Source organism: Salvelinus alpinus, chromosome 7 (assembly GCF_045679555.1).
Source record: "Salvelinus alpinus chromosome 7, SLU_Salpinus.1, whole genome shotgun sequence".
Taxonomy (NCBI): Eukaryota; Metazoa; Chordata; class Actinopteri; order Salmoniformes; family Salmonidae; genus Salvelinus; species Salvelinus alpinus.
The window spans coordinates 65,638,033-65,653,612 of record NC_092092.1 but is presented as its reverse complement, the minus strand read 5'-3'; the positions used below and the strand labels follow the sequence as shown (position 1 = coordinate 65,653,612).

The window sequence follows — 15,580 nt, the reverse complement described above, 5'->3', positions numbered from 1 at the left end:
TTTAAGAGGGGTAAAACAAGGCTGTCCGTTGTCTCCATATCTATTTATAATGGCCATTGAATGCTAGCTATTAAAATTAGATCCATCAAAAACATCAATGGGTTAGAAATCCAGGGGATAAAAACTAAAAGTGTCAATTTATGCCGATGACTCAAGTTTTTTCTAAAGTCTGCAATCGAGATCCCTGCACATTGAAGATCTTGATCACTTTTTTAGCCTTTCTGGACTAAAACCTAATTATGACAAGTGTACCATATTACGTATTGGATCGTTAAAAGACACAGTGTTTACACTACCTCTACACCTGTTGTATTCGGCGCATGTGACAAATAAAATAACATGTGATTTGTAGTTTACCAATAAAATGGGCGGATGGTGAAGTAGACATACTTAGTATTCACATCTCAAAAAATATAAATGAACTTACCACAATCAATTTCAACAGAAAGTTCGCAAAAATAGATAAGATTCTGCAGCCATGGAAAAATTGAAAAATATACCGGTTTCATTTGAGGACCAACATGTTGACAGCTGCACCATGCAGGTTGCAAAATAAATGGGAAGAGATTTTTGATTTACCGATTCCATGGCACATGGTTTATGAACTGGTACAAAGAAACAACACTTGATTCAACACTTAGAGTTTTTCAATTTAAATTATTATACAAAATTCTTGCCATCAACAGAAAGTATTAACTTTTTCCACATTTTGTTATGTTACAGCCTTTTTCTAAAATGGATTAAATGTTTTTTTTTTAAATCCTCAGCAATCTACACACAATATCCCACAAAGACAAAGAGAAAACAGGTTTTTAGAAATTTTTGCAAATTTATAACAAATAAAAAACAGAAATACCTTATTTACATAAGTATTCAGAACCTTTGCTACGAGACTCGAAATTGAGCTCAGGTGCATCCTTTTTCCATTGATCATCCTTGAGATGTTCCTACAACTTCATTGGAGTCCACCTGTGGTAAATTAAATTGATTGGAAATGATTTGGAAAGGCACACACCTGTCTATATAAGGTCCCACAGTTGACAGTGCACGTCAGAGCAAAAACCAAGCCATGAGGTCGAAGAAATTGTTCGTAGAGCTCCGAGACAGGATTGTGTCGAGGCACAGGTCTGGGGAAGGGTACCAAAACATTTCTGCAGCATTGAAGGTCCCGAAGAACACAATGACCTCCATCATTCTTAAATGGATGAAGTTTGGAGCCACCAAGACTCTTCCAAATTGAGCCGTCGAGGGAGAAGGGTCTTGGTCAGGGAGGTGACCAAGAACCCGATGGTCACTCTGACAGAGCACTAGAGTTCCTCTGTGGAGATGGGAGAACCTTCCAGAAGGACAACCATCTCTGCACCACCCCATCAATCAGGCCTTTATGGTAGAGTGACCAGACAGAAGCCACTCCTCAGTAACAGGCACATGACAGCGCGCTTGGAGTATGCCAAAAGGCACCTAAAGACTCTCAAATCATGAGAAACAAGATTTTCTGGTATGATGAAACCAAGATTGAACTCTTTGGCCTGAATGCCTAGTGTTACGTCTGGAGGAAACCTGCCACCATCCCTACGGTGAAGCATGGTGGTGGCAGCATCATGCTGTGGGGATGTTTTTCAGCGGCAGGGACTGGGAGACTAGTCAGCATGGAGGCAAAGATGAACGGAGCAAAGTACAGAGAGATCCTTGATGAAAACCTGCTCCAGAGCGCTCAGTACCTCAGACTTGGGCGAACGTTCACCTTCCAACAGGATAACAACCCTAAGCACACAGTCAAGATTACGCAGGAGTGGCTTTGGGACAAGTCTCTGAATGTCCTTGAGTGGCCCAGCCAGAGCCTGGACTTGAACCTAATTGAACATCTCTGGAGAGACCTGAAAATAGCTGTGCAGCGACGCTCCCCATCCAACCTGACAGAGCTTGAGAGGATGTGCAGAGAAGAATGGGATAAACTCCCCAAATACAGGTGTGCCAAGCTTGTAGCGTCATACCCAAGAAGACTCGAGACTGTAATCGCTGCCAAAGGTTCTTCAACAAAGTTCTGAGTAAAAGGTCTGAATACTTACGTAAATGTGATATTTCAGTTTTTAAAATAAAAAAAACAGTTTTTGCTTGGTCATTATGGGGTATTGTGTGTATATTGATGAGGGGGGAAAAACGATTTAATCAATTTTAGAATAAGGCTGTAACCTAAGAAAATGTGGAAAAAGTCGATATGCGAGTGCCGGGCACTGTATATGGGGCATACAACAGTCTCAGCTTTGTAGATTTTGCTGCGAAGAGACAGAATCACTAGATCATTTATTCTGGTATTGCCCCTATGTAGCTTGTTTCTAGTCACAGGTTCAGGAATGGTTAAAAAATCACAACCTTCACTTAAAATGAACCTTACAAATAGCGGTGTTGGGCGATTTGGTCAGTCAATAAATAATATGATAATACTCGTAGGAATGGCTTTCAACTTTAGCTCACAATCTGTGGATACTATACAATTAGATAGGTTGAAAATGTATATAAAACATCACAGAAGCTATTTTTGTTTATTTTTGGCCATTTTAATCAAAAATGATCACAACTTCATTTTTACCCAGAAATAATTTGATATTGAGATAAAAACGTCTGCATTGGACCTTTAAGGCTGTCACATGGGAACAAAGCAGGGCTAGAGTAAGAGTATTACTGGAAAATCAATGAAAATAGATATGGTTTCATTTGGTCTTTTGTCTAACACAGGGATGGGCAACTTTGATGGGGATGGGAGCCACAAAAAAATGGAACTCATCATGAGGGGCCACAGTGGCTGGTGGGTCTGCGTACCCACATCCATACCCCCACCATGCGAGCAAAACATTTTAGCAGCCAACCTCGTGGCAGCGAAGATCATTGTTTTTAGTTTTATAGTTAATTTCCTGCAATTCCACACATTTTGCCATGGTGAGGAGAGAAGATTTAGCAATTTGATAACTCATTTCATGCATGGGGCAGAGAGAAATGTTTACAGTTTATAATATGAAAACTGATGATCAATGGTTGATAATTCGACCATGCTTACTAAAAGTTTAGATAGCTGGCCGCTAGATAAATTTACCAATCTAAAAGAAAGTTGCTGACATGGGCTAATTTAGTGACTGCTGATGCACAACCACATTTTGAAATTGCACCTTGTATATTCTATTATTCCAACTCTCAACAGTAAGTTGAGACCCCGACTGAGTCCCCCCCCAAAAAATAAAATACATTTTGAATTAATTCATCTTTTTAATTGTCTACAAAAGGGGGACCACGTGCCGCATGCCGCCAGTTGCCCATCCCTGGTATATAACATACAGTATATGGATGGATATTGCACACTGATCGTAAAAACAGACAAACTCCATCCCAAATCAACCTATTCCCTACATAGTGCACTACTTTTGACCAGGCTCACACTCACAGACTTACTTGGCCTGTGCGTCAGCAGCTTTCTCCCTGGCCACGTTAGCCATGTGACTCAGCTGGTAGTATCTCTTCTTGACCTTGTGGAGCTCTCGTAGTGCATCCACTACCTCACCCTGTACCCTCTGCAGCTGCTCTAGACCCTGTAGGGCAACACAACGCATCATATTATTACAATGTAATACAACAATATGCATGGACGGAACAGCGTATAGGGGTAACTGAAGGAGGAACTCACTGCATTTAAACTATGTCAAACTGTCTCTAGATTGACAGATTCAACAAATCCAATAGATTCCATGCTGGTCACGTTGTGCAAAAGGCATTGTTTTAAATGATAAATACTGTCCGTAGTTTAACAGTGCATGTAGCATTTGGAGGTCAAGGCTGTAAAAGCGTAAGGGGTTTTCCAGGGTTTTCCACTGCTTGAATAGTAACCTTAAGATCACAATATTTTCAACGCTAACAAGTGACTCACGTTCCGACTTTGTTTGATTCTCTGTCATTAACAACAACTACCACAAAGTAGCATAAAGGTCGAGAGGAAGTCGTCAGTAAGTACTGATCAATTTGGTGCCTTTCCTAATAAGGTATAGAGAAAATGAAAGGCTTTGGCTCTTTGTGTTAGATTGTCTTAGAATGTATTTCCCTCCTCAAGAAAAAGTGAAAGTATGACATGAGAAAACTTCTGGTAATGAGTTGTGTGGTTTTGTGAATGGAGGCATTGTGGGCTTCATGAAAACTCCACTCAAAAACGACCTAATTTGTATTTTTTCATGATGATGTGGCAAGTGACGCTTCCTGAAAGACCAATAATCTAGAAAACTTCACTGCTGACATGCAAAACATTTTTAGTACTGTATCAAGAGAGGACTAATGGAGAAAAATATACATATATATTGTTTTGGAGTGGATTTTCTTCTTTAAAACAACATGCTCCGGTTACATAATTTAATCATTTTCATAAGGAGGAAGCTATCATAAGCTACACTCTCTTTTAACCTATATACAGTGGGGAGAACAAGTATTTGATACACTGCCGATTTTGCAGGTTTTCCTACTTACAAAGCATGTAGAGGTCTGTCATTTTTATCATAGGTACACTTCAACTGTGAGAGACGGAATCTAAAACAAAAATCCAGAAAATCACATTGTATGATTTTTAAGTAATTAATTTGCATTTTATTGCATGACATAAGTATTTGATCACCTACCAACCAGTAAGAATTCCGGCTCTCACAGACCTGTTAGTTTTTCTTTAAGAAGCCCTCCTGTTCTCCACTCATTACCTGTATTAACTGCACCTGTTTGAACTCGTTACCTGTATAAAAGACACCTGTCCACACACTCAATCAAACAGACTCCAACCTCTCCACAATGGCCAAGACCAGAGAGCTGTGTAAGGACATCAGGGATAAAATTGTAGACCTGTACAAGGCTGGGATGGGCTACAGGACAATAGCCAAGCAGCTTGGTGAGAAGGCAACAACTGTTGGCACAATTATTAGAAAATGGAAGAAGTTCAAGATGACGGTCAATCACCCTCGGTCTGGGGCTCCATGCAAGATCTCACCTCGTGGGGCATCAATGATCATGAGGAATGTGAGGGATCAGCCCAGAACTACACGGCAGGACCTGGTCAATGACCTGAAGAGAGCTGGGACCACAGTCTCAAAGAAAACCATTAGTAACACACTACGCCGTCATGGATTAAAATCCTGCAGCGCACGCAAGGTCCCCCTGCTCAAGCCAGCGCATGTCCAGGCCCGTCTGAAGTTTGCCAATGACCATCTGGATGATCCAGAGGAGGAATGGGAGAAGGTCATGTGGTCTGATGAGACAAAAATAGAGCTTTTTGCTCTAAACTCCACTCGCCGTGTTTGGAGGAATAGAAGGATGAGTACAACCCCAAGAACACCATCCCAACCGTGATGCATGGAGGTGGAAACATCATTCTTTGGGGATGCTTTTCTGCAAAGGGGACAGGACGACTGCACCGTATTGAGGGGAGGATGGATGGGGCCATGTATCGCGAGATCTTGGCCAACAACCTCCTTCCCTCAGTAAGAGCATTGAAGATGGGTCGTGGCTGGGTCTTCCAGCATGACAACGACCCGAAACACACAGCCAGGGCAACTAAGGAGTGGCTCCGTAAGAAGCATCTCAAGGTCCTGGAGTGGCCTAGCCAGTCTCCAGACCTGAACCCAATAGAAAATCTTTGGAGGGAGCCGAAAGTCCGTATTGCCCAGCGACAGCCCCGAAACCTGAAGGATCTGGAGAAGGTCTGTATGGAGGAGTGGGCCAAAATCCCTGCTGCAGTGTGTGCAAACCTGGTCAAGAACTACAGGAAACGTATGATCTCTGTAATTGCAAACTAAGGTTTCTGTACCAAATATTCAGTTCTGCTTTTCTGATGTATCAAATACTTATGTCATGCAATAAAATGCAAATTAATTAATAAAAAATCATACAATGTGATTTTCTGGATTTTTGTTTTAGATTCCTTCTCTCACAGTTGAAGTGTACCTATGATAAAAATTACAGACCTCTACATGCTTTGTAAGTAGGAAAACCTGCAAAATTGTCAGTGTATCAAATACTTGTTCTCCCCACTGTATGTGTCGGGAGGCTAGGGTCAGTCTGTTATATCTGGAGTATTTCTCCTGTCTTATCCGGTGTCCTGTGTGAACTTAAGTGTGCTCTCTCTAATTCTCTCTTTCCTTCTTTCTATCTCTCGGAGGACCTGAGCCTTAGGACCATGCCTCAGGACTACCTGGCATGATGACTCCTTGTTGTCCCCAGTCCACCTGTCCATGCTGCTGCTCCAGTTTCAACTGTTCTTCCTGCGGCTATGACCTGTTCACTGGGATTACTATTATTTGACCTTGCTGGTTATTTATGAACATTTGAACATCTTGGCCATGTTCTGTTGTAATCTCCACCCGGCACAGCCAGAAGAGGACTGGCCACCCCTCATAGCCTGGTTCCTCTCTAGGTTTCTTTCTAGGTTTTGGCCTTTCTAGAGAGTTTTTCATAGCCACCGTGCTTCTACACCTGCATTGCTTGCTGTTTGGGATTTTAGGCTAGGTTTCTGTACAGTACTTTGAGATATCAGCTGATGTAAGAAGGGCTATATAAATAAATTTGATTTTGATTTATTTAAAAAATTTGGGAGGTCTACTGAAAATCTGAGTAGATGAATTCTAGTAGGCTCGATGTGAGTGTGTGTTCAAGCTGTGGATAAATCAAACAAGCTTTCACAGACTCGAAAACCATTTCTACACAATGTTCTCAGCTTAGTGAAGCCTGATGAAGAAAATGTACAGTTGTGAATGCTGCACTACTTTTGTGAAAATAGTTAATTTGTCTAAAAACATGCATTTTCTTCTATCTGGTTACTCAGACTAGGCTGCACTGCAATGTGAATCATACATTATTTCAGTGCATCCTCCAATAAGCCACTGCACAGCTCAGCTCACCCTCTTGGCCTTCAGCTCCTTGGCTGCCCTCAGGCTCTTCAGAGCGTCGGCAGTGAGTGAACGATATCCGTCGGCCGCCGTGAGACGACACACTCCACTCTGTGCCGTGGCCTCAATCAGAGACCTCCACACAGCAAACACACTCCTGGCAGTATACACACACACAGAATGAGAGCGGTGTTATTACACCAGCACTATGGCATCCCCTGATGTTAGACTGTGTGATTAGTGATGGGAGCATCTTCAATCATGAATAATTACAGTATTTGGCAGATATTTCCTTCGTATATGTCTATGAAACCCTGAATGCAACTTGTTTTACAAAAATTGGTGGTTGGAATGGCTGAGAGTAAAAAGGTCATTAACATGTAGTGGGATCAAACTATCAAGCTTCTGATAGGTTACCCAGAGTGCAAAGAGTCTCCCTTGCCTCTTTGCCAGTCTTTCCTCTGGAACTGTATGGCCAGCCTCTGGAGGGCCTTAGAGAGAAGGATATGTTTTATTAAAGATGATAGGAAACACAATCAGGGATATTTCATTACATTCACCTTATAAACCTTGTTGTAACCCATAAATATGAATTTGGTTTGGAGTGCAAGTGCAGGGCCCAGCCTAAAGTGAACACGTCTTGTTTTTGTGTACAGGATAACATGTAGATTTGGAGCGAAAAGCAGAGTTTTTTTAATCAATACTAGAAGCTCTGCCCTCGAGGCCCCAGGTGGAACATCAACACCCCAGTGAAAACAGCCCTATCCAGTGTTCACTTCCTGTTTCAGATTAACTCACTACCGACTTCAGAGAAGTGATCCAGGAGCTTGGCTCAGAAACACACTGGCTCCTTCACACCAAGATATCAAATAGCAGAGCCGCTACACGCCAGCCACCAGTAGTACTAAAGCCACAGACCACTTTTATTCTGAACTTTTCAGATGTGGAGGGATCGGTTCACAGGCCCTTATTTCACCATCGCCACCCTGCTACATTCCCCATGGTGCAAGGGTCTGAGGTGAAAACACTGGTCTGAGTGTGTAGGTTAACATTATTACAACTGTTAGACCTACTCCATAGGTCCAATGTTAATGCATTGTTAACAACCAACAGAACCAAGGGACAGCACCACAGGACACTCATTTCACTACGGAAACTAACTAGAAACCACAATGGTCAGAGGCAAGTTCAAAGTCCACGGCAACAAGTGGATAGGAGACTCAATAGGAATGCTCTTATGTCAGACACTACAGGAAGTTACTACAGTAGATATAACCCAGCTAGGCATGTCAGAAAAGGAAAAGGGTCAGTTCAGTGTATCTGAAGCAGACATTTCCACAGCCATTTAATGAAGTTATCAGCTTATCAAACACCCTATTATGTAAATCTTATCAGAATGACGTACACCATGGATAACTCCATGGGGAAACATCCAATGGGACATGAGCACTACAGTACAATATGGGACATAATTATCACTGTTGTTTCTGGTTCCTGAGACAGATGCATACTGTGTGTTGTATTCCCCTGCCTTGCTTATGGACAACACCAAGGTCCCTGAAATACACACTAATATCTGAATCAATATCTGAATGCATTCCATTTCAAAACATTCAATATGAGTGCTTTCAGTAATGCTTTTAAATGTGGGGAGGAGGGTGGTAAGAGTGTTGCTTAAAATAGTTGTTGTGGGGATGCTACCAAACACACTCTGAGAACAGGTTAGTGTCCAAATACTCCAACCACATTTCAGCTCAATGATACACCACTCTACAAGATGTCCCAAGGTCGTATCACATGGTTTACTGCCCCCCATCACTGGAGAGGTGAACATAAGACACGGACATACACCCAACTGGGCACAGATGTCAATTCAACATCAATTCCACATTTCGTTGAAACAATGTTGATTCAACCAGTGTGTGCCCAGTGGGACCTGACCACGGCTTGTCAATCAGCATCAGTATTATGAGAGGCCTCTCACCTGACTGTACTCTTGTTCTATGGCAGCACGCTGTTTACTGAAGGACCTGGACAAAGAAAAATAAACATCACATCTAGGATATGTCAGTGAACTGCATTTAGGCAGTAATTATATCATCTATCCATCTATATCTATATATATATATATGTATATATCTCTGAGAGATAATTGTCAGAGAGCATTAGTCAGCATATACCTCTGTAAACACCCAGGAGGCCTGACCACATGCTAGACATCTGAAGATGTGTTCATAAATCCTTCTGTTTCACTCAGCATCATTAGTATCTATTGGTTCTTGTTGTGATTACACTGGAGTCATACACACAATATTATCAAATATGTACAGTATGTATTATACAAACACATGCTTCTGTAGGATGGGGAGAAGGGGGAACAAGCAGGAGCAGGGTAGGTTAGATGGAGTAGGGGGTGGTACAGTGGGCCAGGGTGGGGTAGGGTGATGCAGGGTATAGCAAAGACAGGTAGGGAGGATGGGGCAGGGTGGGACAGGATGGTCACACCTGATGTCCTCCAGGAGTTCTACCTCCTGCTGCTGTTTGCTCTGCAGCCGCCCAACTTGCTCCGCAAAGGCCATCTTCACCTGCTGGGTCTCCTTCACCTGTCAATCAAAACAGTGACACATACCTGTATCAGGACCGGCCAGCACCGGGACTAAATCAAATCAAAGTTTATTCGTCACGTGCACAGTGGATGTCAACAGTACAGTCTATCCAGTCAATAAAAATAAGTGATTATAATTTACAGTGAGGTCCAAAAGTATTGGGACAGATAAAATGTTTTTGTTGTTTTGTCTCTGTACTCCAGGACTTTGGATTTGAAATTATACAATGACTATGAGGTGCAGACTGTGAGCTTTAATTTCAGGGTATTCTTATCCATATCGGGTGAACCGTTTAGAAATTACAGCACTTCTGCTACGTAGTATTCGACGGGGCAAGGACTCTACAATGTGTTGAAATTGTTCCGTAGGGATGTTGGCCCATGTTGATTCCAATGCTTCCCACAGTTGTGTCAAGTTGGCTGAATGTCCCTTGGGTGGTGGACCATTCTTGATACACACGGGAAACTGTTGAGCATTAAAAACTCAACGGCATTGCAGTTCTTGACAGAAACCGGTGCGACTGGTACCTACTACCATACCCCCTTCAAAGGCACTTACATTGTTTTGTCTTGCCCATTCACCCTCTGAATGGCACACATACACAATCCATGCCTCAATTGTCTCAAGGCTTAAAAATATTTATTTAACCTGTCTCCCCTGCATCTACACTGATTGAAGTGGATTTAACAAGTGACAGTCCTGGTCAGTCTATGTCATGAAAGTGTTCTTAATGTTTTCTATACTCAGTGTACAGTTGAAGTCGGAAGTTTACATACACTTAGGTTGGAGTCATTAAAACTTGCTTTTCAACCACTCTACAAATTTCTTGTTAACAAACTATAGTTTTGGCAAGTCGGGTTAGGACATCTACTTTGTGCATGACACAAGTCATTTTTCCAACAATTGTTTACCAACAGATTATTTCACTTATAATTCACTGTATCACAATTCCAGTGGGTCAGAAGTTTACGTACACTAAGTTGACTGTGCCTTTAAACAGCTTGAAAAATTCCAGAAAATTATGTCATGTCTTTAGAAGCTTCTGATCGGCTAATTGACATAATTTGAGTCAATTGGAGGTGTACCTGTGGATGTATTTCAAGGCCTACCTTCAAACTCAGTGCCTCTTTGCTTGACATCATGGGAAAATGAAAGAAATCAGCCAAGTTCTCAGAAAAAAAATTGTAGACCTCCACAAGTCTGGTTCATCCTTGGGAGCAATTTCCAAACGCCTGAAGGTACCACGTTCAGCTGTACAAACAATAGTACGCAAGTATAAACACCATGGGACCACGTAGCCGTCATACCGCTCAGGAAGGAGACGCGTTCTGTCTCCTAGAGATGAACGTATCTTGGTGCGAAAAGTGCAAATCAATCCCAGAACAACAGCAAAGGACCTTGTGAAGATGCTGAAGGAAACAGGTACGAAAGTATCTATATCCACAGTAAAACGAGTCCTATATCGACATAACCTGAAAGGCCGCTCAGCAAGGAAGAAGCCACTGCTCCAACACCGCCATAGCAAAAGCCAGACTACGATTTGCAACTGCTCATGGGGACAAAGATCATACTTTTTGGAGAAATGTCCTCTGGTCTGATGAAACAAAAATAGAACTGTTTGGCCATAATGACCATCGTTATGATCAAAGGAAAAAGGGGGAAGAAAAAGCCGAAGAACACCATACCAACCGTGAAGCACGGGGGTGGCAGCATCATGTTGTGGGGGTGCTTTTCTGCAGGAGGGACTGGTGCACTTCACAAAATAGATGGCAGCATGAGGCAGGAAAATGATGTGGATATATTGAAGCAACATCTCAAGACATCAGTCAGGAAGTTAAAGCTTAGTCGCAAATGGGTCTTCCAAATGGACAATGACCCCAAGCATACTTCCAAAGTTGTGGCAAAATGGCTTAAGGACAGCAAAGTCAAGGTATTGGAGTGGCCATCACAAAGCCCTGACCTCAATCCTATAGAAAATGTGTGGCCAGAACTGAAAAAGTGTGTGCGAGCAAGGAGGCCTACAAACCTGACTCAGTTACACCAGCTCTGTCAGGCGGAATGGGCCAAAATTCTAAAAACGTATTGTGGGAAGCTTGTGGAAGGCTACCCAAAACACGTTTGACCCAAATTAAAAATTTAAAGGCAATGCTACTAAATACTAATTGAGTGTATGTAAACTTCTGACCCACTGGGAATGTGATGAAAGAAATAAAAGCTGAAATAAATAATTCGCTCTACTATTATTCTGACATTTCACATTCTTAAAATAAAGTGGTGATCCTAACTGACCTAAGACAGGGAATTTTTACTAGGAATAAATGTCAGGAATTGTGAAAAACTGAGTTTAAATGTATTTGGCTAAGGTGTATGTACACTTCCGACTTCAACTGTATATGTGTATTAAAGTAGTCAAAAGTTGTATATCTGGTTCCATATTCATAGCATGAAGTGTATTATCTGGTCCCATATTCATAGCATGCAATGACTACAACAAGCTTGTGACTACCAATGATGGATGCATTTGCAGTTTGTTTTGGTTGTGTTTCAGATGATTTTGTGCCCAATATAAATGAATGGTACATAATGCATTGTGTGATTTTGGAGTCACTTTTATTGTAAATAAGAATGTTTCTAAACACTTCTACATTAATGTGGATGCTACCATGATTAATGGATAATCATGACTGAAATGTGAATGATTAGTGAGAAAGTTACAGATGCACAAAGATCAGACATGCTAACCTCTCACCATTACCAATAACAGGGGAGGTTATACATTTTTTTGGGGGGGGTGTATGATATTTATGGGGGTGAGGGCGAGGCGATGTGATGTGATGTGGCTTAAATGCCAGTGCTGAATTTTTGTCCCAGTCCGCCTCTGGGTACATCAGCTGAAGACTTCAGTCTGAAGGTCAGAGTCAGCAACATCAGCGAACTAGTAACGTAATGTGCGTAACCGCGACATTCAAACGATGCTACAAAGAAAACTAACGGGACTGTAGCGACTGTGTTGACTTCAAAATCGGGGGTGTGAACTAGGTTTCTATTCAAGCGTTGATCGACATGGTAATGGCTCTATAGTAGAGGTCGACCGATTAATCGGAATGGCCGATTAATCGTGGCAGATTTCAAGTTTTCATAACAATCGGAAATCGGTATTTTTGGGCGCCGATCTGCCGATTTTTATTTTATTTTATTTTTTTATTTTTTTACACCTTTATTTAATCTTTATTTAACTAGGCAAGTCAGTTAAGAACACATTCTTATTTTCAATGGCGGCCTAGGACAAACGGGGCAGACGACAGATTTTTAACCTTGTCAGCTCGGGGGATCCAATCTTGCATTGATTACATTGCACTCCACGAGGAGCCTGCCTGTTAGCGAATGCAGTAAGCTAAGGTAAGTTGCTAGCTAGCATTAAACTTATCTTATAAAAAACAATCAATCAATGACTGTCATTGCTCCAATGTGTACTTAACCATAAACATCAATGCCTTTCTTAAAATCAATACACAAGTATATATTTTTAAACCTGCATATTTAGCTAAAAGAAATCCAGGTTAGCAGGCAATATTAACCAGGTGAAATTGTGTAATTTCTCTTGCGTTCATTGCACGCAGAGTCAGGGTATATGCAACAGTTTGGGCCGCCTGGCTCTTTGCGAACTAATTTGCCAGAACTTTACGTAATTATGACAACATTGAAGGTTGTGCAATGTAACAGGAATATTTAGACTCATGGATGCCACCCGTTAGATAAAATACGGAATGGAATAAACGTTTTGTTTTCGAGGTGATAGTTTCCGGATTAGTCAAAGGTATATGGTTTAGAGAGAAATAGTCGACGCGTTATAATTCCTGTAATAACTTGCGGCTGAATTTGAAAGGGGTTCCTTCGTTATTTTACCGTTCATGTCTTCCATAGAGAATGTCTTGATCTACTTCAAATAAGGTCCGTGTTTCGTGCAGGCTTAAACTGCCTCGATGTTTTGATACCCGTGTAAATCTCACTAGGATAAGGTAACGTTTGTCAACATATTTTCATAAATCCACTCTACAATTTTTTTTATCTTCGCTTATATTTAGCCAATATTGATCAGAGTTACCTTATCCTATGGATATCTACACAGTTATAAAATTGGCACGGTGATGTAAGCCTACACGAAACACAGACCTTATTTTAAGTGAATCTAAAAATACCCTATGGAATAAATGAAGGAACCGCTTTTCAGATTTTGCTAGGTGTCATGGGAATTATGACTCGCACTTTGGTTGTGTCACGTTCTGACCATAGTTCTTGTGTGTTTTACTTGTTTTAGTGTTGGTCAGGACGTGAGCTGGGTGGGCATTCTATGTTGTGTGTCTAGTTTGTCTGTTTCTATGTTTGGCCTAATATGGTTCTCAATCAGAGGCAGGTGTTTTGTGTTGTCTCTGATTGGGAATCATATTTAGGTGGCTTGTTTTGTGTTGGGATTTTGTGGGTGGTTGTTTCCTGTCTTTGTGTTTTCTCTGCACCAGATAGGGCTGTATCGGTTTGCCACATTTGTTATTTTGTTTTGTAAGTGTTCACGTTTATTCGTCTTTATTAAATATGTTGAGCACAAACTACGCTGCGTCTTGGTCCGATCCCTGCTACACCTCCTCTTCAGACGAAGAGGAGGAAGGCTGCCGTTACAGGTTGTCAATTCTTACCATGCCCATTATTAAAATAGGATTTCCTGCATATAGAAATTAAAGTTTTGTTTTCAACATTCATCACAGGTAACTTAAACTCTATTTTTATTCAAACAGTTGAGAGTATTTGTCTCCTAAGCAGACTCTTCAGTATCATTGTCACTTCAGAGCTGTGTGTGTATTTATGTATTATATTAAGTTAAAATAAAAGTGTTCATTGTTCATTCAGTATTGTTGCAATTGTCATTATTACAAAAATGTGTGTGTGTGTATGATATATATATACATTGCTCAAAAAAACTAAGGGAACACTTAAACAACACAATGTAACTCCAAGTCAATCACACTTCTGTGAAATAAAACTGTCCACTTAGGAAGCAACACTGATTGACAATAAATTTCACATGCTGTTGTGCAAATGGAATAGACAACAGGTGGAAATTATAGGCAATTAGCAAGACACCCCCAATAAAGGAGTGGTTCTGCAGGTGGTGACCACAGACCACTTCTCAGTTCCTATGCTTCCTGGCTGATGTTTTGGTCACTTTTGAATGCTGGCGGTGCTTTCACTCTAGTGGTAGCATGAGACGGAGTCTACAACCCACACAAGTGGCTCAGGTAGTGCAGCTCATCCAGGATGGCACATCAATGCGAACTGTGGCAAGAAGGTTTGCTGTGTCTGTCAGCGTAGTGTCCAGAGCATGGAGGCGCTACCAGGAGACAGGCCAGTACATCAGGAGACGTGGAGGAGGCCGTAGGAGGGCAACAACCCAGCAGCAGGACCGCTACCTCCGCCTTTGTGCAAGGAGGAGCACTGCCAGAGCCCTGCAAAATGACCTCCAGCAGGCCACAAATGTGCATGTGTCTGCTCAAACGGTCAGAAACAGACTCCATGAGGGTGGTATGAGGGCCCGACGTCCACAGGTGGGGGTTGGCCTTACAGCCCAACACCGTGCAGGACGTTTGGCATTTGCCAGAGAACACCAAGATTGGCAAATTCGCCACTGGCGCCCTGTGCTCTTCACAGATGAAAGCAGGTTCACACTGAGCACATGTGACAGACGTGACAGAGTCTGGAGACGCCGTGGAGAACGTTCTGCTGCCTGCAACATCCTCCAGCATGACCGGTTTGGCGGTGGGTCAGTCATGGTGTGGGGTGGCATTTCTTTGTGGGGCCGAACAGCCCTCCATGTGCTCGCCAGAGGTAGCCTGACTGCCATTAGGTACCGAGATGAGATCCTCAGACCCCTTGTGAGACCATATGCTGGTGCGGTTGGCCCTGGGTTCCTCCTAATGCAAGACAATGCTAGACCTCATGTGGCTGGAGTGTGTCAGCAGTTCCTGCAAGAGGAAGGCATTGATGCTATGGACTGGCCCGCCCGTTCCCCAGACCTGA

General features: G+C 42.1%; 1 protein-coding gene across 1 annotated transcript in view; it reads right to left on the bottom strand.

Annotated features, from left to right (window-relative positions):
- The window catches only part of LOC139581493 (F-BAR and double SH3 domains protein 1-like), a 33,936-nt gene that overhangs the window by 16,499 nt on the left and 1,857 nt on the right, over nt 1–15,580 (bottom strand). The window contains exons 2-6 of the mRNA XM_071411309.1: nt 9,411–9,508; nt 8,890–8,935; nt 7,323–7,396; nt 6,918–7,062; nt 3,445–3,581 (exon numbers count right to left, since the gene is read on the bottom strand). Of these exons, the coding sequence (XP_071267410.1) occupies nt 3,445–3,581; nt 6,918–7,062; nt 7,323–7,396; nt 8,890–8,935; nt 9,411–9,508 (500 nt within the window). The remainder of the gene's footprint in view (nt 1–3,444; nt 3,582–6,917; nt 7,063–7,322; nt 7,397–8,889; nt 8,936–9,410; nt 9,509–15,580) is intronic.